At 42.2% G+C, this 24,559-nt stretch overlaps 1 protein-coding gene across 4 annotated transcripts; it reads right to left on the bottom strand.

Moving 5' to 3' along the window:
* Positions 1 to 803: 803 nt before the first annotated feature.
* Positions 804 to 23,101, bottom strand: arfgef2 (ADP-ribosylation factor guanine nucleotide-exchange factor 2 (brefeldin A-inhibited)). 4 transcript variants are annotated; one of them, XM_019866640.1, is made up of 40 exons: positions 22,738 to 23,101; positions 20,172 to 20,202; positions 19,294 to 19,417; positions 18,685 to 18,831; positions 16,836 to 17,015; positions 16,444 to 16,669; positions 16,245 to 16,361; positions 15,381 to 15,505; positions 15,032 to 15,165; positions 13,919 to 14,153; positions 13,720 to 13,819; positions 13,271 to 13,410; positions 12,588 to 12,696; positions 12,303 to 12,492; positions 12,118 to 12,229; positions 11,832 to 12,037; positions 11,648 to 11,732; positions 10,777 to 10,948; positions 10,545 to 10,696; positions 9,340 to 9,468; positions 9,073 to 9,231; positions 8,848 to 8,995; positions 8,255 to 8,351; positions 8,130 to 8,170; positions 7,872 to 8,041; positions 6,965 to 7,116; positions 6,688 to 6,860; positions 6,053 to 6,213; positions 5,859 to 5,989; positions 5,139 to 5,268; positions 4,915 to 5,050; positions 4,557 to 4,695; positions 4,414 to 4,471; positions 3,907 to 4,015; positions 3,477 to 3,616; positions 3,130 to 3,307; positions 2,808 to 2,946; positions 1,897 to 2,014; positions 1,612 to 1,773; positions 804 to 1,558 (listed from the first exon to the last, which is right to left on the bottom strand). In XM_019866640.1, exons 1-39 carry the CDS (start codon positions 22,901 to 22,903, stop codon positions 1,615 to 1,617), a joined length of 5,418 nt encoding a protein of 1,805 aa, XP_019722199.1. In that variant the 5' UTR covers positions 22,904 to 23,101; the 3' UTR covers positions 804 to 1,558; positions 1,612 to 1,614. The 4 variants fall into 4 exon arrangements, with proteins under 4 accessions (XP_019722199.1, XP_019722191.1, XP_019722181.1 ...); XM_019866632.1 differs by having other exon boundaries at positions 804 to 1,554; XM_019866622.1 differs by lacking the exon at positions 804 to 1,558 and having other exon boundaries at positions 1,586 to 1,773.
* Positions 23,102 to 24,559: the final 1,458 nt, after the last annotated feature.

Here is a 24,559-nt window from a genome sequence, read left to right as displayed (position 1 = left end):
GCGAGGGATACCCTGAACCGGATGCCAGCCAATCGCAGGGCACACATAGACAACCATTCACACTCACAGTCACACCTCGGAACAATTTAGAGTGTTCAGCCTGTCATGCATGTTTTTGGAATATGGGAGGAAACCGGAGTAACCGGATGAAACCCCCGCAGGCACGAGGAGAACATGCAAACTCCACACAGGAAGGCCGGAGCTGGAATCGATGCACTGTGAGGTCAATGCGCTAACCACTAGCTCACCGGGCCGCCCCATTGCCAACCATTCACATCAAATCTCACGCCGGCCACCCCAACAAAACGCCTTTAATACTTCACAAATGCAAACGACTTTGGTTCCATCATCTTTGCCAACTCTTACTCATCAGTCTTTGAGCCAGGAGTGATGCAATAAATGAAACGATGAGGTGAGTATGCAGTTTAATGAACAGAAATTACTTTGCTTGCACTTACCTTTGTAGCACTAAAAAACAAAAAACCTGAAGTCAAATATATCTTACCTATTTTCACTCGTCTAAAAACATGCAGTCTTTCAACATTGAGACGACTCTATGCAAAACGGCTCCTGCAAAATGATGGAAGAGGCGGAGTTTTACAACACGTCTTGGTTGAGTATTCGAAAGAGTCAACATTTTAAAGTAGTTAAAAGTGATGTAGGTACAGACCAATAACATTGGTTTGTGGAAAAATATTAACCTGACCATATTTGGACATACACGTTTTGTGCCTGACAGTGATGACAAGATGATATTTGCAAACCTGAGGTGAACCGTTTTAACAAAGTGATTGGTTTTAATGTTAAACTGATCAGAATTTCAGTTTATTGGTAACTTCAAACGCTCAAAGATAACATCACAACATAATAGAACCGTCGATGCATTTTCCTCTCCAGAGTACTGTATATCATACATTGAATCTTACACTGCAAACGTTACAGTCTGCATTTTTGCATTTACTGTATATATTTATATATATTTATAGATTCCCTAGTTTTTAGGGAAGAAAATTAGACATCCATCGTGACAGGGCAAGGAATGATTCTCAAAAAATATTTAAATGCACTTTAAATAATTACAAACATCATTTTCTTCAAACACTGCATTTGGGGACAAAAGATGACAGCGACAGATGTGCAAAAAGAAGAGGAGCGACCGCCTTGTTAGGTCCAGTCGATGCAATTGCGGAGGCCGAGATAGGAAGAAATGGTTATGTCCATTAGGGCGTCACCACACAAAAGGAATGCATTAGCACACTTGGGACGCAACACTGTTGTAAACAAGCCGATGCTGAACACCGCAGTGTGATAGCAGAGAGTGGGAGAGTGGGGCGGCTGACTCACAAATGGTCTTTTCCCAACAGGCACAGGCGGCCAAAAGAGAGAGCTTGTGGAAAGTTCCTTGAACCAAGTAGGTTTAGTCAAGTTTTTTGTAGGGCCGATTACACCCCCTGGTGTAATGGCGTCATGACCAGTATGAGATGAATCATGAGTCAGCAGACTGCTGGTCACAGTGAGCTTCTTCTGTGTGTGTGTGTGTGTGTGTGTGTGTGTGTGTGTGTGTGTGTGTGTGTGTGTGTTGTTAGTGTTGTGAGTGTTGTTGAGTGTTGTTTTTCAGGGGCCATCTCTCTGCGGCGGCCCTGGGGCGGCGATGTGGAAGACGGCGCCGATGCGCAGGAAGAAGCGCCTCAGGACGGCCCGCAGCTCGGGAATCAGGTCAAACTGCATCATCTCGCATAGGTGCGAAAAGTAGCAGGAGGCGTGCGGCTTGAACTGGGATAGAGAAAACACGCACATACACACATTAGAACATTTCATTTTAGACCTATGTGACAGTGTGTGTATGTGGAAAGAGAGTGTGTGTGTGTGTGTGTGTGTGTGTGTGTGTGTGTATGCCTTGTTATCAGGCAGCTTGAGTGTCCTGGTGAGCAGTAGCATCAGCAGACTGTTCCAAGCCTCTCTGTGACTTTCCGATGTAAGGCTGATGAAGTAGGCCAGAGCTTCACTGCACACCCTGACAATGCAGCAGCAGCAACAACATTAATATCAAATATTCAAATAAACATCTGTCATTATTATTATTATTTTTTTTTTTATCGTGAGTGGGGTGTCACATTACAGGACAATTACAGCCATTGCAGTGACTTAAGCGGTGGGTGACGGCTGCAGCATCATCGGTGAAAATGTTTTCCATGACTCAGCAGCTGGGTGACAAATAACACCAGTGCAGCTTGTTGTTCATACAAATACGATGAGCCAGGTGGTCCAAAAAAAAAAAAGAAAAATACACCACCAGATCTCGGTCAACATGAGGTAAAAGCAAAGCTGCAGTTTATGCAAATCAAACAGTTGGTTCTTATGCATCATCGCTTTAACACTCGACCAGCAGCGACAAGCTGTACAACACGTCATTTGAGGACACTCACATCCCATAATATTCTAACAAGGTTGATGTTGTATGTAACTAGAGTCACGAGGAACAAACTACGATGTTAAGAACCAAAACCTTTTTCTTTTAATTGTCATATGGGAAGTCACACTTTTCAGAAAAAAGTTGCACGTAGTAAATTGACAAAGCATTTTATTGTCTAATAAACTGCAATTCGACAGCAGACATCATTGACAAGAATATTTGTCATGTATTATGAGAAAAGACTGATTTTGTTTTTCTTTCTTGAGATGTCTCGCCATCTAGTACATCACTTTGGTTAATGTTTAAAGGGTTATTACTGTTAACGGTGTTGTTTCAGGACGAAACATAATGGCTACTTTGTGAACTACTAAGCGGTCCAGCGTGCTGTACTCACAGTAGCAGGCGCGTCTGGATGTCAGGCCACGAGTCCTGCAGCTGGGAATCCGAGTACATTCTGAACAAAATCCTCAGGCTGCAGGCGAGGCTGCTGGTTTCCTGCTTCAACAAGTTGGGCTTGGACTTCCCTTTGAAGCCTGTCAACAAACACATTTGACATTTCCATACATGCATATGAAGACAAGATTATACTCAACTTCCCCCAGTACAGTTGTGTTCCCAAAGCATGTCCAGGACCTCGGTCCTCAAATTTTGGCAAGCAACACAAAGGGAGAAAAGAAATCAAATCAACAAATATATAACGGAGATCTTTGACATACCTGCCCTCCAGAGAGCCGTCCTTTGCTCATTGTTGGAGTTGAAGTCTTTGGCGAAGGTGTGCGACTCCAGCAGACAGTCCAGCAGCTTGAAGAGGTGAGCGGAGGTCATGTGTCTGTACATCCCGTGATCAGAAGCCGGACCACCAACGTCAGCCGACGCCTCTTCCAGAGCGTCTCGCTGTCGAAACGGCAACCTCAGTTACAGCGTAACTAAAAGTCTAGCAAAGCCACTGCTGCCGCATTGTTTGCCGACAAGTGCGCGTCGTTGTCATTTATCAGCACAAGCAACAAGCTGTTCACTCTTGACTTGCATCGTTTCTTTTTGTTATTCGTGCGCCGCTGCCTACCTGGGCAGCAGCCATGTTTTCGGCGTCTTCTTTCTTGCTGGTTGACGGGTAGAAGACAATGTTGTCGATGGTTTGGATTAGCTCCAACTGCACCACGCATTTGATGAGCAGACCTGCGAATAACTTGTGGTCTGAAATTCCTGCGAGGGTAGAAAGGCATCACAGACCCGTGAGGAAGAAAAAACACTTTTCACAGGGGATAGAATATTAAAAAGGACAACTACAGAAGTTAAATGGACGGATTTGACACAAACATGTTGTACCATTTAACATTCAAGATCTAATAACATGACAAAGTGTGACATTTGAGGTATATTATACCCGGAAATGTTGTTTTCTCCGCACTAATTGGCCAAGGGGTCCTACTTTGGAGGTTCTACTGTACCAAGAAAAGAAATGAGGCAAGAGTCTGAAGGTGCAATGTACTCACGCGTGTTGGACTTGCCCTTCCAGGTGTCATCGCTGGACATTTGGCTGTGTCCTCTCTCCGAAAGAGCTCGATCGTAGCTGCTCTGGGACTGGGTGTCAAAGTCCACATCCTGGAAATACACGTTCATTCAGTGGTTTTCAAACTGAGCTCACGGACCCCTGAGACCATAAGTCATGTCACGGGGCCTGTAAAAGCATTTGCAAGAAATTGTCCCATCATTTTGAAAAAAGTGCCTAGCAAACTACAGTACGTACATATTAAGTCTATTACTTTTGTGTATTTAAAAACTGAATTTATCATAAAAATGACTTTACAAATTAAAAATTGGCAACTTTTTAATTCCTAAGGCATTTAGCGGCACACGCGGTAGTTATCTTGCTGTTAGCACCATGAAGGGGTTCTTGGAAAAATGTCTTGTCTGTAAAAGTTTCATCAACTTTGCTGAAAATGTCACGCGCCTGACAAATTTCACAATTAAATTCTACGATACTTTGTTCACGTCCTTACTAAGTGCTTGGCGTCAGCAGCGTCATCCTCCTGTCCAGCAGGTCGCCATGTCAACAAGCTAATAAAGGAAGAACAACATGATGCACTGAGCAAAGAGATTTCGATTTTTTGTGCCAATGCAATTTAGTGGCTGGTTGGCGTACACTTGAGGGCTGGTATTCTGAAAGATCTCCAGCATGCACGAGCAGGTGATGTTCCATACTTCGGGGCTGAACTTCTCCCCGTTGAGAATCACCAGGTTCTCCAGGCAGTTGGTTCCGGAGCGAGCCAGCTGCTCATTGTCTGAAGGAAAAGAGGAGAGATGCAATGCGGTGAAAAAAGAAAAAAAAAAAAAAAAAACTTCGGCCACGAGAAGATGTATCATTATGCTATAATGGTCACATAAAGTGGTCTGAGAAAGTATGTTTGGTGCAAACACAACACTGCTCGCCCTCTAATTGGTAGATACTTTTTCTACCTACCATTAGTGGTAATTCCACCTGTCGAGATTTGAACACCCACCTTGCCGCACACACCACTGGAGTTGCGTGAAGATGTCCACCAGCAAGATCTCACTGAGAGGCTCATAAAACTGTGTGAACACGTCACAGATGGCGTAGAGCGCATGGTTGCATGTTGTCGTCATCCACTCGGTTTTCTGAACATACACAAGAAAGCAACAGATCTCAGTAAAGCCGTACGCCAAATAAAACATCTAAGACGCTACTAAAACAGAAACACTCAACCTCTGTCTGCTGCTCCGGGAGCTTCATGTTGTCGAAAATGCGGAAGACGATTCGGAAGAGATCGTGCCACCAGTGTTTCTCAAAGGTGTCGCCGTAACTCTTCATGATCTCAAACATGACTGTAAGACCTCTGTCAGGAGCAAACAATTAATGCTTCACACTTTATTTATTTATTTATTTTAACAAACTGTCATGGCAACATTGTAACCATTTCCAATTCAGGTAATGCTAATAAATGCTAACTAGTGATGGTAGAACTTTATGAATTATATAGCAATATACAATGCTTAACATATTAATTTCGAATAGTGGCAGAATATAATGAGCATTTTAATTTTCAAACAGACGTTCTGCACAATAAAAGTCAATCATGCCTTGCGAGAGGAAGAGTTTCTTATTTCCTGGACAAAACCAATATTTTACTGCATTTTGGGCAAATACCGCGTGATGGACAAGAACACGTCGCCGTCCCAAAATATGCATTAAAAAAATAATGGTAATAAAAGTGCATGGCTGTAAAAGTAAAGAAATGTTTTTGGCATATGCGGGGCTCTTACATATTGTCATGTTTTTGCGATTCGCATCACAGCTTGGTCCTAAACCTCACAGAGGGCAAGGGTTCACTGTGAACTTTAGGCCAGTATAGAGAATTTACTTCTTGACGCTGGTAAAACATACCGAATATGAACAGAACCTCTCGCAGGACCCATTAGCTCATACCTGGTCCGCACATCTAACTTGCAGCGATTGATGATGCAAGACAGCTCAAAGAGGATGGGAAACCAGCCGCGAACCCAAACCCGATCGCCGGGGGCCACGTTCATGTCATCACTGGTGTATTCCCTCAAAGCCTGCATAAGACACAAGGACGTCAGTACATTTATTATACAAAAAAGTTGAGTCAAGCAAACTACCTGTGGCCTCTCTGAGACATATTTGGCGCAATGGCGGATGAGTCGGATGGCCTCCATGCTGGTGTCGGGGAAAGCTGCGTTGCACACAAACTCGGACAGGCACTTCACCGCGTCTTGGAAGGAATCAATTGCGGCAGCAAAGTGCTCCCTGAATGTATTCACTGATGGAAGGAAGAGTGAATCAGGGCGGAGGAAAATATTTTTAAATAAATAAACAAAAAGTGAGTGAAACGGTCATTTTTATTCTGTCAGTTTCGGACATCCACTACGTACTCATCTGTAATCACTTTTGATGTAAGAGCAGCGTCGAACTGGTAGGTAGTATTTCTAACTGCTGTGGTTGAGAAAACACTCCACAGTTTCCACCTTGCTACAGTGCTCAGTTTTCTTGCTGCCTTCAGTCTTCTCCTGAATGATGTCTGTCTCTTTAGCATACAACTACAGTGTCAACTCAACTTTATTTAAAGACACTAAGTTACAATATTTCTAGTGCTAATCATTTTGGAACCAATTCAGTGGAATTGCACAATTTTCTGCACCACACCTGATTATCTTTTATGGCACACCAAAAATGCCGCGACACAGTGGTTAGGAATGAATGGTTTCAGCAGTTGTGCTAAATGGAAGAAACTCACTGACGATATGGCCACTGGTTTGGAAGGCAAGTTCCACTATGGACTCATCATGGTCGGAGGCTGCCTGGTGAAATACCGAGAATATGTTCTTCCAGCCCGAACGGATGTTGGCAGCCTGAGAGTTGACCATCTGTGCCACACACCTGATCACCATGTCTCTGATCGTCGGAGACCTGTCGTGTTGACATGGACAATGCCCGAAAGAATTTCCAATAAATCCACAAAGGTGGTTAGCTAGACAAATATACATTCGCAATCATATTACAATGCTCTTTACCGGTTTTTCTTCATGATGTGCTCAAAAGGCCTGAGGAAATCTTTTTGGAAACGGAAATTCGCTAACTCTCCTTTTTCCAAGAACTTCATAGAGAGCTGCCTCAGTGAGTCCACTGCAAATATGGCGACATCCTCATTGGGGTTACAGCCAACCTACGAAGGGATGATGCAAGAGGGGTGATGCTTCTTTTCAAGACAATGAGTAATTTGAAATTTGTATACAGGCATTGAGGCTTAAAAGAGTGTCATTATTAAACTGCTATGGGGGAAGAAAACTGCGGCAAGTCTAGCTCTGCAATGCTTACAGCTTGCTCGCTAAACAGCAACCATTCCCAAACACAAAATGGATCAGCTTTTATAGCGTCACAAAGTAAATGCAAGTCAATTTTTTATCATCAAGGAGGCACACAATTAATTGGCAAGAATTTACCTTACATCAGTGCAGGATTGGATTTTTAAACTGTGTCTATACTTTTTTTTTTTTTTTGGTCCAATGGCATTTTATTAGAGGGAGGGACAAAAGATTGGAGCAGAGGTGAAAAAATAACGAATTTGACATCTTTAACTGTGCATTGCAGAACTGCAGAATCAAATTGTCATTTGCCTTTTTACTAATAAGGTCCATGCCAACTTTGAAGGGACTATCACAGGCTCATGGCTTACGTATGAAGACCCTTTTTTGAGGTGAGGACAGGCATGAAAGCCTATCATAAGGCCTATTGCAAATGTATGTAATGTACAATGGGCATGTGAAGGCCCTTTTTAACTCCTGAAAAGCACTTTGAGTTGCATATTTGAAAAGTGCGGCATAAGGGAGGAAGGAAGGAAGAGAGGAAGCAAGCAAAGGAAAGAAGAAAGGAAGGAAGGAAGGAAGTACATAAAGCTCTACCTCCTCTGCACCTGCTGACCTTATTAAAATGGTCCCCTATGACCTGCCAGATTCGAGACCACTGCAGCCTGATGCGGTTCATGTTGTAGTAGGAGATCTCCACGATCTTCTGTAAGCTGAACATCCGAGGCTGGTGTGTTAAGGCCAGCTCATCCATAGACACGGCGCACAGCCACCTCACAAAGTCCACTGCAGGAAGATGAATTAGCAAAAGAACTGATGAGCAACTTGTGTGCGAGTGTTTGAACAAAGGAAACGGGGGCGGGGTCTCACTCACCAATCGCATTTCCATCCAGCCTGGTCGAACCTGTGAAGATCCTGCAAATACCACAGAAGAGCGCAAGTGTAAGGGGAATGAACTAGCAGCTCTACACTTGTGATCAATTCAGTGTTCTGCTGCACCTGTCCACAGCGACGACAACACTCTGAGAGCTGGTCTCTCCCACTGACTCCTGGAGGTGAGCCATCTGACGCTTGTCCTGATTTCCCACCAAGTTCCCTGCAACGCATTGAACATACCACCATGAAAACTTCATGGCGTTTTCCATTGTCCAGCTCGGCTTTGTTTGTTCATTTGTCAATAGCAGGGATTAAAGGACAGCAAATATCGCAGCTGGACAACACATGCAATCGTTGATTCCAGAAAAAAAAAACAACAACAGGGCAATATTCTTGAAACCTAGCCAAGTCATTAAACCAACACGTTACATCTGTAAAATTTTGGCTCTCAAAACAGAGCGTTAAAAAAAAAAAATGAACGTGGCTCATAAGTGAAAAAATTCCAAAGTTAGGGCACTCATAAATCAAGGTACTTCAGTAAATACAATAACTAAAATGAATCGTTAAAATGGGTTTATTGCTCAACCAGCCCTCTGTATCAATGATTTGACATTGCCCATACCTTACTAAGCTTACTAAAAACGGTTTCCAATATTGTGTTAGCAAACTGATAAGCTCTAGACAAGACGACGTAATAGTAAATCAGCGTTACCTACCCAGTCCAAGGGGCATGAATTCTTCCGTGCCAGAGGGTAAACCCTTGATGCTGGCCTCTTTGTCTCGAACCACCCCCGATATGTAGCGTGTCTTCACCCCAGTGCCAATCAACTGAGCTAGTTCCAGTTGACTAATACACCTCAGGATCTATTAAAGGGATGTTTGCATTACATTTGTGATATTAAATGAAGCGTAGTCGGCACAAAGTACGCAGACTGACTGACCTCGTGCCAGGAGTTGCCCAGGTAGTTTCCATCCGTGTGTGCTACAGTGATCAGGGTCTTGATGGTGTCAATGTTTTTCTGCTTCATCTCAGTGATGCTGGAACTGGCTGTCAGCAGGGTGAACCTGGCCAGGGCCTGGACATAGGCATCTCGCTCCAGCTGCACACAGGCAAGTACATCGGTTACCACCAAAGTGGAAAACGGCTCAATTAAAAACACAAAAGGCACTTGCCAATTCAAATCAAGGACTACATGATCAATTTTTACCTGCATGCTGAAGATGCAGGCGATTCTGATGGCACATCGAATGCCTTCCAGACACAGTGAAGCCACTTCTGGGTCATCGCAGTCCTGAAGGCCCACACTGAATGCTGCCAGCAAAGGGGTCCATGCCAGCTGGAAGTTGGAAATAATGGATCACTTCAATTAGCATCAGAACTGCGCACAAGCTATTTTCAAATCTGTACGGGACTGCGCAAAAAAGCCACCATGATCTTTCCTTTTTTAAAAATATTTTCGGTTTCAACACTATGACGGACAATTTATCACGTCATCCACACCACGTTGCACTGCTCCATCATAAATTGCAGCGTTCTTCTCTGTAGTTTTACCATGCATTTTGTACATGTAAAAAATATGCAGTGTTGGGTTTAACTCACATTTACAATACTCTTGTATCGTGTTTGAGATAATGATAAAAATAATGGTTTTATTTGAAATGAATCACACAGTGTGAACAGGTTTGGCATCATCACTTTTTTTTTTTTGGTCATTTCCTTGGTTTTCCGTCACAAGAGAATTGGCCAATCATTTTCCAGGTTTTTCAGGATGTGAGGGAACCGTATTACTGTTTCAACAATGTTTTTAAGAGTATCGACACAGTTTAGCAGAGAAGTTTTTAAAGTTTTGTCATGAAAATCGACCATGAAGGATGTTCTTTTCGAATACAGAAGATTCAGACTTTGATGGATTTGAGGATGGGGATTGATAAAAAAATAAATAAAATAACGTGAGTACTTTGTTAAACACTTTAATAAAAGTACAACCGAACTCAGTTTTGCTCCCGCTGCCTTTTTAAGAACACACGTTAGCGTCCATGCATGCTACCATATTTTTTTAAGCTAGCATACGTTTTACCATGCCTGTGTCCAATAATAACGGCCTCTTGTGTATGTGTTAAATACAGAAATAGCACTCGGAACTGACACGATGCTTTCTAATATGGTGCGCCATATGGTTGTGAAAATACGGTGTCTAACATCCTTTTCATCAGAGTAAGATAGGAATTCACTTGAATGGCACTTGGTTGACTGACAACTTTTATCACTGCTCTCCATTGTAAATGCTTCGCTTGCCACTGCTGCCAGGATCATTGCGTTAACAAATGCACGCGGGGAACAGTCACGTCATATCTGGAGCTCTATATCCAGGTTAGCGAGGACGCAAGACTACAGTATGCCGTTTTCACAGACCTTGAACATGGGCCGGACGTGTTCCAGGTGTGTAGCGCTAAAAAAGGGGGCCTGAGCATGGCTGACTGCCTCCATCAGGGCTTTAGCAGTCTTGGCCATCTGCTCCATCTCCATGTTGTACAACAGGCGACGCTGTTTCTCGCTGGCTACACCTCAAGTGAGAGAAAAGTGGTTTTGCCAAGGTGGGTCACAAGCAAAGATGTGACACCAGTGATCTAGAAATAATACTCACTCTGCTTGGTGGACTTGGGTGTGATTGAGAACTCTTTGCTCTCCTTCATGGCTATCTTCTTGCCGGCAATCTCATCATAGATGGAGGATAAATACTCTTCGGGCAGATCCTTACTGTCATTTATTCCGCGGTTCATCTTGATGTACTGCTCCTTTGTCATCTTGTTCTTCACCTAATTACAAGAACAACAGTGACCCCAAATGGTTTGAAAAAGAGTGCAAGGGGACGAACAGAAAATGCACAAGATGTTTTAAGGCACTTGTGTACAAGACCGGGGTACTTGTGGAATTATTCCTATATTTTGATTGCGATATTAGCATTCTCCGCAAAGAACTTAGGTTTACATGATGCTGTTGCATGAGCATAGTCTTAGTAAAATGAAGTTTGTTTTATTAAGTCAATGATGCTTTTTTTAAGTCCAACAAGATTGTGGTTTCCATTGGTTTTCCAATACTCCCCGACAACAATGAAAGACAGGCCTTTTTTTTTTTTTTTTGCATCTTACATTCTCAGTGAAGTGAAGTACCTGAAACATAATTGACAAAATTCAACCATGAGCTGGAGATGGGTATCTACGACGGTGTAAAATTCCAGTGATGATGGAAATTTGGATTATGTGGCCTTGGTGAGGGTCTGCGCTCTACTGAGAGACATTCTAGTTTTAAATGTTTTCATTGCCCTGATAATGGAATCTTTCCCTCTTAATGAACAGTGCACCATAGTAAAAAAGCCATTTTAATAAATGGATCATGCTTCTATGTTACTTTACACTTGACTGTTTGACCTAACTGTAGCATTCATTTTAACAGCACACTATGCGGACAACACAAGAGGTACATACTGTCATGAATCTAATGACTGTCATTATTACCTGAGGACTATGCAGGTCTGTGGTGAGCATAATGATGGAGTAGGCCAGCACATAAGCTGTGTCTGCACTGGCAAATAAAGTTTGTCTGGCGAAAAAAAAAAAGCACAACACGAGTAAGGTACATAATGACGGTATTAGTGACATACTCATAACATTATTCTCATCAGTATTGTAGTGGACTCACCCCTGGTTACACTCAAGGTATCTGGCAGCAAATTTCTCCATCAGCCTGTCAATCTTCTGGGCTTCCCCTGGCAGTCTGAATCCTTCCAAAAAGGCTCTGAGGGCCGAGACAAAGTCCCGCCCACAGAAGTCCAGCTGGTCAACGTAACAGTACATCACCTCTTTATTCAACTTTATGTTCTCACCCAGGAACTCGCCCACCTGGGTCTGTACATGCAGACACACGGTAGTTAGCAACGTGACTGTACTTAAATGCAATTTATATGTGAAGTTCACAGCTCTCTTACTGTGTCCAATCTGTCCTCCTGGTGAAGGAATTGTGCAATGTTCTCCGCTGTGGAACCCAACATACGTTGTTCTTGCAGATATTGGATACCGCGTTTTGGCTTTTTGTTAAAGCTGGGGGAAAACAAAGACGATCAATCTACTCTCACATTTTCTGAACATCAAATGTATCTCTCAAAGGGCTCACAGTTCAATGCCGTGCTCGATGATGTCCTTCTGCTGTTTGATGACTTCGTACTGTTCCGGGTGGTCCGGCTGAGACAGCGATACACCGGCCGAGACCGTGGAGTCCAAGGAGCTGACGCTGTCTCGACGTCCTGCCAGCTGATCTGGAAGCTTCAACTCTGACGTCTCACTCTCAGATGGAGGATCCTGGCCTTCAAAACAAAAGACACACAGGGCGGATGTTTGCAAAATCCGGTATGGGTTGTAGATTGAATGAGGAGAAGGAGAAAGACCCCAACCCACTTACCGAGGTTGGCCTGAAGGTTTGGGTTGACATACATGTCCTTACTCCACTCAACCATACATTTGAGGATGGACACCAGACACTCCAGGCCCTTTTTACGCAGGCTGAGCTCCTGTTAAAACCACAGAAGCAATACACTGTTAAGAGCAAAACAGGACTCTACTCGGTTACTCCTAATATTTCATATTTCATAAACTTCATGCACATTTTTGCACACAGCGGACTCCACTCTAATAAAACACTATACCCAAAATAACACTGGTCAACAGCAAATTTTAATCAGAGATGGGTTGTCTATGTGCTCATTGATTGTCCAGTGTATACAGTACTGCGCCTCTCTCTTAAAGTCATCTGTGACAGCCTCCAGCTCATCCGCAAGCCAAATGAGGACAGGCGGCATAGAAAATGCACGGATGTATATTATATTGTCGTCGTTACTTGAATGAAGACAAAAACAAAGTCAGATTTCATATTATGGTAAAAACTGATTTGTACAAATAAAGCCCTTGCCTTTTTCAAACATTGCCTGCTCCTCTCTGCGCTTGAGTAATTAAAACATCCCCAGAGAAATATAGAACTTCCAGTTCACCAATATGTTATCTTATATAAATATTCATGATACTTTACAACAAATTAAAAAAAATGAAATGTTTTCATTATTTCGGGTTGCAACCACAAGTATGTACCTGCAGAGGGGTCATGCCCAGCTCCTGGCCACTCCTGCCCATAGCTATTTTGGAGAGGTCGTTGACGAGGCGCTCAAAGATATTGGAGGCATTGAGGTCACAGTCGTAGTTCACGTAGATGTCAACCACGCACTGGGCATCTGGAGAGGAAAAACACGTATTACCAAATGGGGAAATACATTTTTGGCAACAAGGTGACAGTGGCACTAGTGTGGCACAGATAGTGATGATGTTATAAAGTAGCCAGCCAACTAATACTGCAGAGAATGTGTAATTGTGAGGATTGTTGGATGGTCTATTTGTATGCGTTACTGCCTTGATGATGCTAAAGGAAGAGTTACTTGATGGTTTAAAATATCTCAATTGATAATGTTCATGCTAAAAATGCTCATTACAGAACGGAGTGGCCCACGTGCCTTATTTTGCCCACCCCTACTTAAGACACATACCTGCGCAAATGCGCGTTAGTGTCTGAATGACCATCCACTTGTGCTCAAAGGAGCTCGTCGACGTCTCCAAGATGGTGAGAAAAATTTCCCGAAAAAACACCTGAAGCACAGTATGTTCGAAAGGGTTTTAAAAATATGGCAAAAAAACACCAGTTTGCAAGACGCCCCCCACCCCACACGCGCACACACTGCCACGTACCTCAATCTGCATTTTCAGGTGGACCTTGAAATGGGAGAGCAACGTGAGGAAGATGGCCAGCGAGAGCTCAAACACCTCAGGCACGGAGGAGACGCCGTTTTTCGAGAGCGCCACGCAAAGATACTGCTTGATGGCGTTGACGAACATCTCGTGGGTGCGGAAAACCGGCCCTGCGCCCTGCAGCACAGAGAGCAGCAGCTGCAGCGACACGATCTTGGACCGCAACTCGTGCGACCTGTGCAAAATAAGAATTGGAAAACACGTGAATACTGGAAACGTAGGCAACTACACTGTAGACCACCAAGCATCCTCCAAATGTTGAGGACAGGGGTTGTGAAACCACGATGGCATCTTAACATCCAATATTTGAATGTGATTCAAGGAAAACCCAATCCCAACAAACGAAGAGGTTAGTGTGCGGAGCATTCCAGTTTAACCCAAGTGGGATTTCAAAATTAACCATCACGATGTCTACGGGATTCTGGACTCAGTTTACTTTGCCCTAACAACAGGTTGCCTGAGGTTAAAGTTACAGTAACCAGAGATGGCAAGGCACTTTAAAGAGAGATGAAGCCCTTGGTGTCAGCACACTATATGCAACCACAGTAAACATACCACATACATGTACACAGTCTGTTTTGCTGTTGTTTTTTGGCAAATTTGTAATGCTGGAACTTTCAAATCGAACATTTTTTAAAACTCTAAACTCAGTATCCCATAATTGCATAATGAATTTGCGAAACTTCCAATCTGGTTAATGTTGCAGATCACCTTTGGTTTTGATCAGACACGTTTCCACGAAATAGTCTCGTGTGAATATGCAAAAACCATTCCGCGTTTGAAGGTGTCAGTCGGAACAAGGTGGGTTAATCAACAATGGAGAATGAGGCACGCCTTGTATTTACCTCTTAGCCAAGGAGATTAATTTATGGGAGAGCAGAATAAGAGCAGCAACAAAAGGGTGCAGTGTTGTAATGTGCAGACGTTGCATTATAATAATGCAACGTACTTCTTAGCACCTGCCTTTGCCGGCGGAAAAGTGTCAAGAGCAATTTGAGCGATGTCAACACAAGTAGACACCGTGCAGGTAAAGAAACTGTGCTTCTTACGCACTTTGGGTCCGGAGGTCCTTCTGCAAGGGGCTTCATTGAAAGTTTACACAGTGAGCGAAACACCAGGAAGGCGTCCTTTTGTAGGATATGAGAGAAACGGGAGGCGCTGTGGGGTCCTTGCAGGGCCTCAGCATCCTGAGCAGATGAAGAAAGCATGTGCATGTTAATTAGGGCACAATCTCATGAGATCCAATACAAGAGATAAATCTGTTTTAATCGACACTGTGAGAGAGCTATTCATTTAATATTATAGTGGATGAAGTTTCCAATAGCGTACAACAGAAGCGCTCGTGTAGCAAAACAAAGTGAACCAAACAATTCTTCCGCAACTGCACTGTCATGTGGCTCACCAACATGTCCGCTGAAGAAACAGACGAGCGGTCTTCGATGATGCCGTTCATCTGTGGTGCCTCCGCGACGGCTTTAGGGAGAGCTACTTGTGTCTGCTCAGAGACGTGCTGAGCACCAGGTGCATCTAATAGGCGGAGAGGTCAAGAGCATTATCGGTGTTACTGTGGCCTTAATTATTATTTTTTTAGCTGTAAATGTTTTGTGCATTTTAAAATGCAACCCAAAACTATGCACTTTTCAGAGTTGCACTAATACTATAAAACTATTAACACAAAAATATTTGAAAGCATGTTTCAATCTTCTTGGGCACCACGCCTTTTTAACGTACAAGTAGTGAAATCAGTGTCAATAAACAAATAAATAGATATCCTGAAAGGTTAGGAGGAAGATTTACATTTTTTAGCATATTTATACAACTACAATTTGCTATAAATATATAACTATAAATATAGTGTATTGAAAATGTGAGATTTTAGACAAACGCATAGATTTCGGTCTATGACATGAAGTGACTTCAGAACTACTGTTGCGATTTTGCTGGCTTAAAACAGTTCAATTGGGTAAACCTGATTTTTTGAAATAAGTGATCAGTAGGAATGACACGGTGTGAGGCTGTCAGTGACAAACTGTGCAGTAAATAAATAAATACATAAATAAACAACTCGTCAATTATTAAATTAATTGTTGATGATTTTGATTGTTGCCGTAGTCATGATTAGTAAACTCATTTTGGCAGCTCTAATTAGAAGACATACATATTAGACAGCTTATTCGCGGAAACTATACTCTACGTACATTTAAATCTGTGACTCAAGAGACATTCAAGTTAGAACAAAAAAAAAACAACAACAAAAAGTTCTGACCGGTGAGAGGTGGCTGTTCTCCTTCATCTTCTTCAGTCTGTGATACTGGAGCCTCTCCATCTGCCTGTACTACTTCGCCTGGAGGTGCTTCATTGCCTTCATCTTCAAAAACTGAATCTGCAAGGGGGAAAAAAAAATAATAATAAAAAAATAAATAAAAAATTAAATCATCACACGGCTACATTGTGTAAAACATTACTTCTCTCTGAATCTCCATTCATGGTTGGTGTATCCAGGTCCAAGTCAGGCGGAGGTGGTGGTGTTGAGCTGATGGCGTTCAGAGTACTGGCTTCCGGTGACGGGGAGCTGCGTGGCTCCGGGGTGGGCGTCCGGTCGGGCCGAGGTGAGCCGGTACAAGGGACTGGAGAGGGGTTATTTTGGGACAGACGAAGCCGCTCTTTCTCTTGTTCCTGGGCCTCCAAAGCCTGGAGGTGTAAGGCACAAAATGTGAGCCAAGATTAAACACGGAAGAAACCAGACATCTTGCCATCTTTCAGCTCGGCAGCTTTGTAATGTGGTTTGTTGTCACTAGGGCTGGGCTATGAATTCATTTTATTTGTCAAGGGCATGCAAGTTGTAAAGTGGACTGACAGCTTGGTTCTCCATCCGTGTGAAGATGACATTGAGCATCTGAGTGAGTGTGGCCTTGGCGGTGGTCTGGTTGATGAGGTTGCGGCTGGCCAGGTAGATGTTGTAGCAGGTCCTGACAGTGAGGAGGATTGTGCCCTCGTGGATCTCAATGTGTGGGGAGGTTACGGCCGTCAGAAGGGCCTGGAAAGTAGTTAAAAAATATTAAGCATCTACGTGTTCATGCAAGCAGCTCTGGTAAATGTGAGCCACTTTGTCTTAGGTCCCAGCCAAATATGGTAGCATCAGTCTCCCACAACTCGTTGCGAATCAAATTCTAGAATTTGAATCCTTTAGAAGAGAAACTGGACTGTCCAAAAGAAGTCTTGAAAATTGTGAGGATACCGTTCTCAGGAGTGAGTACTGGGACACACCGATATCAGTGAATCCCAAATTGAAACCCATGAACACACTCACATTCCCTTCCCTCTCCGTAAATGTACATTTGTTGGCCAATTCATGGCGATTCAGTTTTTAGCGGTGTCTTGGATTTAGTTTCAAAATCAAACTGGGGTGACGAGCAAGATGTTGACAATAACTATTTATTCACATGCAATGTGATTGTCAGAACAGGAGATGCAGTACTTTGGTCCCGTCTAACCTGATAGTGTGTACACAATATCCTCAAACACAGCTTCAGCACGCTGCAGAGATGGGTCGAGCGTACCAGTATCGTATTTCTCCAAATAGAGGTTGAGGGTGTTTCTTCATTCAACTACAATTTCAGAACATTGGAGTCGAAAACTAAATGCAGAGATCTATTATGGTCACATGAAGAGAAAACGCGAGGGAAAACAATAACTTTTTTGGGCACCGAGTCACCTGATTTTGAGGATCTGCCCAATCCTGATCCGATGCCTTGGCAATATATTAAAGGGGAAGTCAAGTCAAAACATTTTCTTTACGCTATGTTTTATGTGGCCCCACTAATTGATACAGTTTATTCTGATTATCACCACGTTTGCGGAATATGAATGAGAAGTATGAGAAAAGCAGCAAAATGCACCTGTTTGGTATTTGCTGTCTACTGAAAATGACATCACAGTTGCTCAGGGCTCAGGTAACAAACAGAGCTCAGCAGTTGTCTGAATTGCTCGTGACGCTCACAAGCTGATGCCATTGCACTGTCTCCGTTTTCCACATTAAAATATTTCCACAGTCCAGAAAATATCACACTGATACCTGATGCACACTTCACATTTGCTTTTTATAACATTTTATTTAAAAAAAAAAAAACAATCTTTTTACCCCAATTCCCAACTGCTGAAATGAGGTGATCAGGCTCGAGTTGACAGGATTTCCCCCAAATTTAAATCTGTCAAACCTCAGTCTGTTTGAACAGGCCCCTTCAATGTGAGTACAACTGCAGCAAGAATCCCCCCCCCCCACATCCTTTTAAAGGTACAGTGTGTAGAATTTAGTGCCATCAAGTTGGTCTTCTTATTTTATCCATACCAGAAAGATGGCGGTGAAACATGGACGCCTGCTGTGGGGTCAGGGGTGCCCTATGTCATATAATTAGTGGTTATTTTACTTACAATTACATTAACCCTTTCATGCACCAATAATGATAACCTGTAACCTGATAACATGATCAGCTGTCCACTGTAGTAACCGCGATCCCTGAAAGGGTTAAAAAATTTGAAATACTGAACATTGAAAATTCAACACATTTTTACTCACAGTCCCTTTAAATGAGACTGTTGCCAAGTGGACTTCGCAATTTTTGGTTTTGGAAACTGCTGACAAAAATGATGCATCACAGCAGACTTCAGTAAAGTGCACTGCCTGGTGAAAATGAGGCTCAACATACCTTAATGATCTGTAGCTGGACTCCCTCGTCAGTCTGCGGGCCCTGGAAGCAGTTGCAGATGGTCTCCACCAAGCGGTCAATCAAGCGCTTGCCCGGAGTTCTGCTGTCCGGCGCATTGCCCGTGATGTGGCCATACGCTATTAGTTTCTGCCATGAAGACCCCAAAAAGCATATTCTTAAATATCAGATCAAATCAGTATGTTCACATGCGCAGTTTCCAGCTCGATGTTGTGTGAGCTACCTCAATCGACACAGAGAGTTGTCCTTGAAATTCAAATTTACCAAATAGTATACAATTTTAAACAAATGTATTAAACCTAAACTTCGTTTCAGCAAGTGTTTTTCTTTTTCAACAAAACCCATAATGCTAAAGTAAAACAGATGGGTCAAGATGTCCGCTGAGGCCCTCAAAAGAGTCATGACGTACACTACTCACAAGTTAGGTACAGTACATTCAGATTTCGGATTAAATTTCAAGATAGATATAAAATGCACTATAACCTTTAAAGGAGGACAGTGACTTAAACATCTCTAATTCTTTGTGAACTGTACATCCGGGTGGCGCGCGTGTGCGCGCGTGTGCGCGCGTGTGTGTGTGTGTGTGTTAACCTGCAGACAGTCCAAAGAGGTGCTAACTATACGGGGGGACTTGGACTGACAAGCCAACTCAAATGGCAGCACATATTGGTCAGCTTCGATGTAGTTGGCTCTGGGTGGGACCACTGTGCCATCCCTGTGAAGGGGAGTTGGGGGTGGAGGTGTGACAAGTAAGTGGGTGTCAAAACGGCCAGAAATAATACAGTGAAGCAGAGTTTAGCCATCAGCACAGGGAGCATCGGCAACATCAATGTAACTCGTGTGCGTTGCTGTCCAGTCAAATGTTGGTTGTTTTACACCAGACTGCACCACTACAGTATTTTATATTTTTAATCATCATCATCAACATCGGAATTGTCAAAGTGTGCGCCCAAGTACGATACATTGTGTATCTGCATGCTTAATTGTGCAGTGGTTACTGTACAGCACAGGTGTCAAAGTCAAGGCCCGGGGGCCAGAACTGGCCCGCCACATCATTTTATGTGGCCCGCGAAAGCAAATCAAGCATGTCAAATTCCATGATGCTTTGCTAAAGTCTGAACCAAAATTTCAAACTGTCATATGTAATCCACAATAACAGTCATTATTCTTGACTTCTGATTTTAAACTAGTTATCCATCAACTTGTGCGCTGTTTATGTAATATGGGGAGGTGGTTAAACATTTAGTTTCCCAAAATTCATATCGGCCCCCCAAGGGAAACCGTAACTACAATGTGGCCCATAACAAAAATGAGTTTGACACCCCTGCTGTACAGCGATGTTTAAAGATGTATGTGAGTGTTTAAAATGCTATTAATTTGGGATCATATGTATTTTTAGTTTTAACTCATCTCGTTACAAATATGTACATTCAAGTGTAAATGACACCCAGTTGCTTGAGTACACTTACTTTTGTTTCTCAAGCTCTGCCTTGATTTCATCTAAAAAGAGAAATGAAAAAAAAATTCAGACAGAATTGGTTCATTTCTAACGAGCAACACAATGATATGGTTTTGATTATAATACTAATGGCAGATTCCGTAAATGTACAGGCTTGATCACGTTTTCAACATAGGAAGTTTGTCGTTGACGTGGAATTGAATTAGTCCAAAGGCTTTAGTTGCCATGTCGACCATGCTCAAGTAGATAAGGTGAGAATGCATCCAGCAACACATGCTGCCATGGGTCATCCTGGGGCTGATTGAGAGCCGCCTATGTGGCATTTATTTGTTCAGGTGATGGCCATCATTTGAAAAAATACAATAGTAAGTACTATGCAACTGCAGCGTCCTCCACAATTATTGGCACCGCGATTAAGATTTGTGAAAAAAAACTTTTTTTCCCCCCCCCGGAAACAGTCTCATCGTTGAAATTATAGTCATGGTTCACAAGACACACAATCAAGCTCCGCCCATGGCCACCCTAGTGCCCAGACCTCAACTCCATGAAAAAAAAATGTGGAGTGGTCCAAAGAGTGCAGAGGAGAGCATGCAGGTCACTGAATGATTCAGATTGTGCCAAGAGGAATGGTCAAAGATCCTTCTTTCTGTATGCTCCCATCTTGTGAAACATTATCGCAGACCATTAGGTGGTGTTTTGCTGACAAAAATGGGTTATCCAAAGCATTAACATCAGCGGCGTTAGTAATTGTGGCACACATGATGTAAAATAATGATTTATTAATAAGGGATTTTTTTCCCCTGCTGAATAATATATATATTATGTCGAAAAAAAAAACTGAATTTCGTCAAAGTTAAAGAGCATCTTAACAAGGGTGCCAACACTTATGGAAGGCAGGGTATATTTGATATGGGTGTGTCGACATTGACCTCAAACAACCTGAATGCGGGGATGCCTCAATTGCCCATAAAACTCTCTCGACATCCGTCAGCAGTGGCTCGTGACGACACAAAGTAAACAACAATACTTGAGTAGTTCAAATATTAAATGCCACAGACTGTTAAAGTTGTTCAAAGCTGACTCTTCCCCCGCATTGGTCGAAATGAGCACAACCTTCACATTACAAATGGCAGCCATCATCAATTATTTAGCTTGTTAAACGGACACTGATCTAATGAAGCACATTTAATGGTCGATGCTTTCGCTGTAGTTTAGATTTACAACAAGTGTTTGTACCAATGCATAGACGACAGTGTATTTCGAAGATGAAAGCACACACCGACAAGATACTGTCAGGTACTTTCAGCCTTTCAGCAGTAAATGTTCTCCAATTTCTGTCGCCCTTCATGAAAGCAGACTAATTGTATTCATGCGGAATCGAATTTAAGACATCTGTAAATATGCTGCTTTTATTGTGGAACGAATGATCAACATTTTGGCAGACTTACTGAGATGTTACAGGCCAGTAACTGAATCATAATCAATTTATGTTTGTGTATTTTCTGCACTGTCAATTTGAAATCAGTGATGGAAATTAATTAATTTTATTCTGTGAGTTCGATTAATTAAATAACACTGGCCAACACTAAATTCAATTCATATGTCGCTAAACTGATTTAAAAATACTGTATAGATTTTTTTTCTTAGCACATCAGTTTTTTGTGATAATTTCGTTTTTGTTTAATATTGACCTATAAAAGCTTGCGCAATACGTATTTTACCATGTGTTGTAATTTATAGCAATGATGTTTCTGAAAAAAATTCACCTGTTGCTGAACTTACCGTTTAATTCATAATTGTTACTAATATTACATATTACATTATTGTTATTATTCTTAATCTTATTATTATTATTATGAAAAGCAGATGCGGTAGAGAACAACAAGGGTAGATTCTGGATTCGGTGCAATGGAATCTAGCGGTTTACTTACAGCTCTAATTTTAAAAAATTTGAAAAAAATTTTGACCATCGTAATCTTAAAATAATCGAGTGTTGCATCCCTATTTTAGTGATTTGATTATCCTTGCAGCCCTCAAATGCACACATGAATACAGGAATGGGTGTGGATTTAATTACAGTGTAGATAAACTGTTTTACTTCTTTATCATGTCTTTTTATTTTTATTTTGTTTTATATCAACACATTTTACAACATCGTGGTAGTTTTATTTAAAAAAACACAATCAAACCGTATGGTGATTTGAGGAAGCGGAAAGGTTTAATGTCATCCTCGTGTTAGTTTGTGACGGATGTCCAGTTGGGTGACAGTGCTACGTACAACACAGTGATTGGTCTCTTTAGCAAGCCTAGCCTAGCCTAGCCGACTAACCACAGCGACGCAGGGGTGCAAATGCCCACGGTGACAGCGGAAAGTAGAGAGTCAAAAGGCCGTTCCTTTGACGAAGTCACTATAAACAGGCGACGACACATCAATGACACTTTGACGAGTTAGCACAACAGACAGGGCCACTCACCTACCAATGATAGCTAAAGTGGTAAGAGGGGGGGAAATTGATCACTAATTCAAAAGCAAGAATGAACAAGTCAGAATAGAAGCGGTTGGCTCGCTCGCTCACCCAGCGCCACCTGACAGGCTTTGCGCAGCTGGCTGTGTTGACTCCTCTTCACCTCTCGATCCGAGAGGATCTTCTCCAGCGCCCGAGACAGAAACATACTCTTGGTTTTACTATTCTCTGCCTTATGCTGCTGCTGCTGTTGTTGTTGTTGATGGTGCTGCTGCATTGCTGGGTGTCTTGGTACCAATATTGTATCAGGCCGTCATGTTGGCCATGCCCCTGCGGGAAAGCAGGTGACAAGGGAAGCTAACGAAGGCTTTTCCTAGCTGCGATTTTTTTTTCCTACTCGTCAACCCAGCGCCGCCATAACTGCTGAAATGCTACCTGTCACGTCACGTGATACCCATCGAGACTGGAAATTGCGTCATGTCCGCATTGTCGACGACACAGACGTCATATCCGTGTCGTCGGACTTTCTTGCTGGGTGACGAATACTTGTGTCATTTAGTTTTTGGAATTAATATTTTATCCGTGTACGATTACAATAATTTTATATTACTAAAAATTTCTTGTTCAATATTTATTGCGAAAGATCCTCCAGGTGACGGCATTCTGGGACGCTCATGATGCGACACCAACGACGTAATAACGTGCCGCGTTCAGACATTTGATTAGCCAGACATTCCACTTGCTTGAAAAAAAAAGTTTGTTATTAAACTATATACCGTACTATACAACGTTAAGCTCTTTATTTGTGTTGGTGTATTTTACTGTGTAAAACACTGAGTCATCCCTATAAAAAATATGATTAAAATGAGCTTTTACTTAATTTTAACACAATAACCAACCACATCAAAGTTCCAGAGCAAAAGAAACTTTTTGCAGCCGAAGCATGTCAAAAAGGTGTCAGCAGTGCTATCACTGCAGATCTATTTACAGTACCATTTCAATCTTGTGACCAGAATTAGCTCTTTATAACGTTATAATAATGTTGGGCTGTCAACTTTGGGTCAAGTTTGGATAGTGATTGGACCGGCCCCTGAATAGCGAAAACCAGCATGTAACTGACATCCATTGAAACGGGATAGCTTGAGAAAGCTCCTGCCAGTTCTGAACAGGAAATTAAAATGTCCACCGGATGGCGCCAGAATGCCAAAATTGAAATTGAACATCCACGACTGGGAAGTTTGTCGCTCAGCAAAATGATTGCAAAAGACAGGTAGACCACAGCTACTACTCATTACTCTTTATTATTTTTCATCAAGCTCCTTAAATCAACAACTACAGGCGTACATCTATTTATTCGTACAGCTCCAGTCGAGTCTTACAATGTAGTCACAACGTGATAAAAATGTACATTATTTAAAGCATCGATATGAAAATACTGACAATCTTCATTACAAATCTACATATAACATAGCATTTATCTGGCAAGCAAACGCCATAGCTCAATCACTTAAAAAAGGAGAAAGAGAAAAGACTCAAATATCAAAAATGTTTTTTTTAAATGAAAATTCACAGTATGAAAAAAAAATTGTGTCCACATCCCCTCGCAAAAAAAAAAAAAAAAAAAAAAAAATCGATAACAACAGTCAGCTACTAGAAATCCTCTCCAGTGGTCAAATACATCTACCATGAGATTTTCTCAAACAAAAACATCAAGAAAGTACCCACACAAAATGTATTGGTCAAAAAAAAGGGGAAAAAATCATAAAGAGTACAAAGAATGAAAATATTCCAGAAATAGACATGATTACAGAATAAATAACAGTGTCTCTGTGGTTACAATCCCAGTGTCCTGTGGAGCAGTTAAATACAATAATTTAAAAATGATTTTGTTATATTACTCCTGGAATGACAGATACCATCGCCGGTAGCCAGT

This window comes from Hippocampus comes, unplaced genomic scaffold, assembly GCF_001891065.2.
Source record: "Hippocampus comes isolate QL1 unplaced genomic scaffold, H_comes_QL1_v1.1 scaffold139, whole genome shotgun sequence".
In the NCBI taxonomy this organism is placed as follows: domain Eukaryota; kingdom Metazoa; phylum Chordata; class Actinopteri; order Syngnathiformes; family Syngnathidae; genus Hippocampus; species Hippocampus comes.
This window is presented reverse-complemented; position numbering and strand designations above follow the sequence as displayed.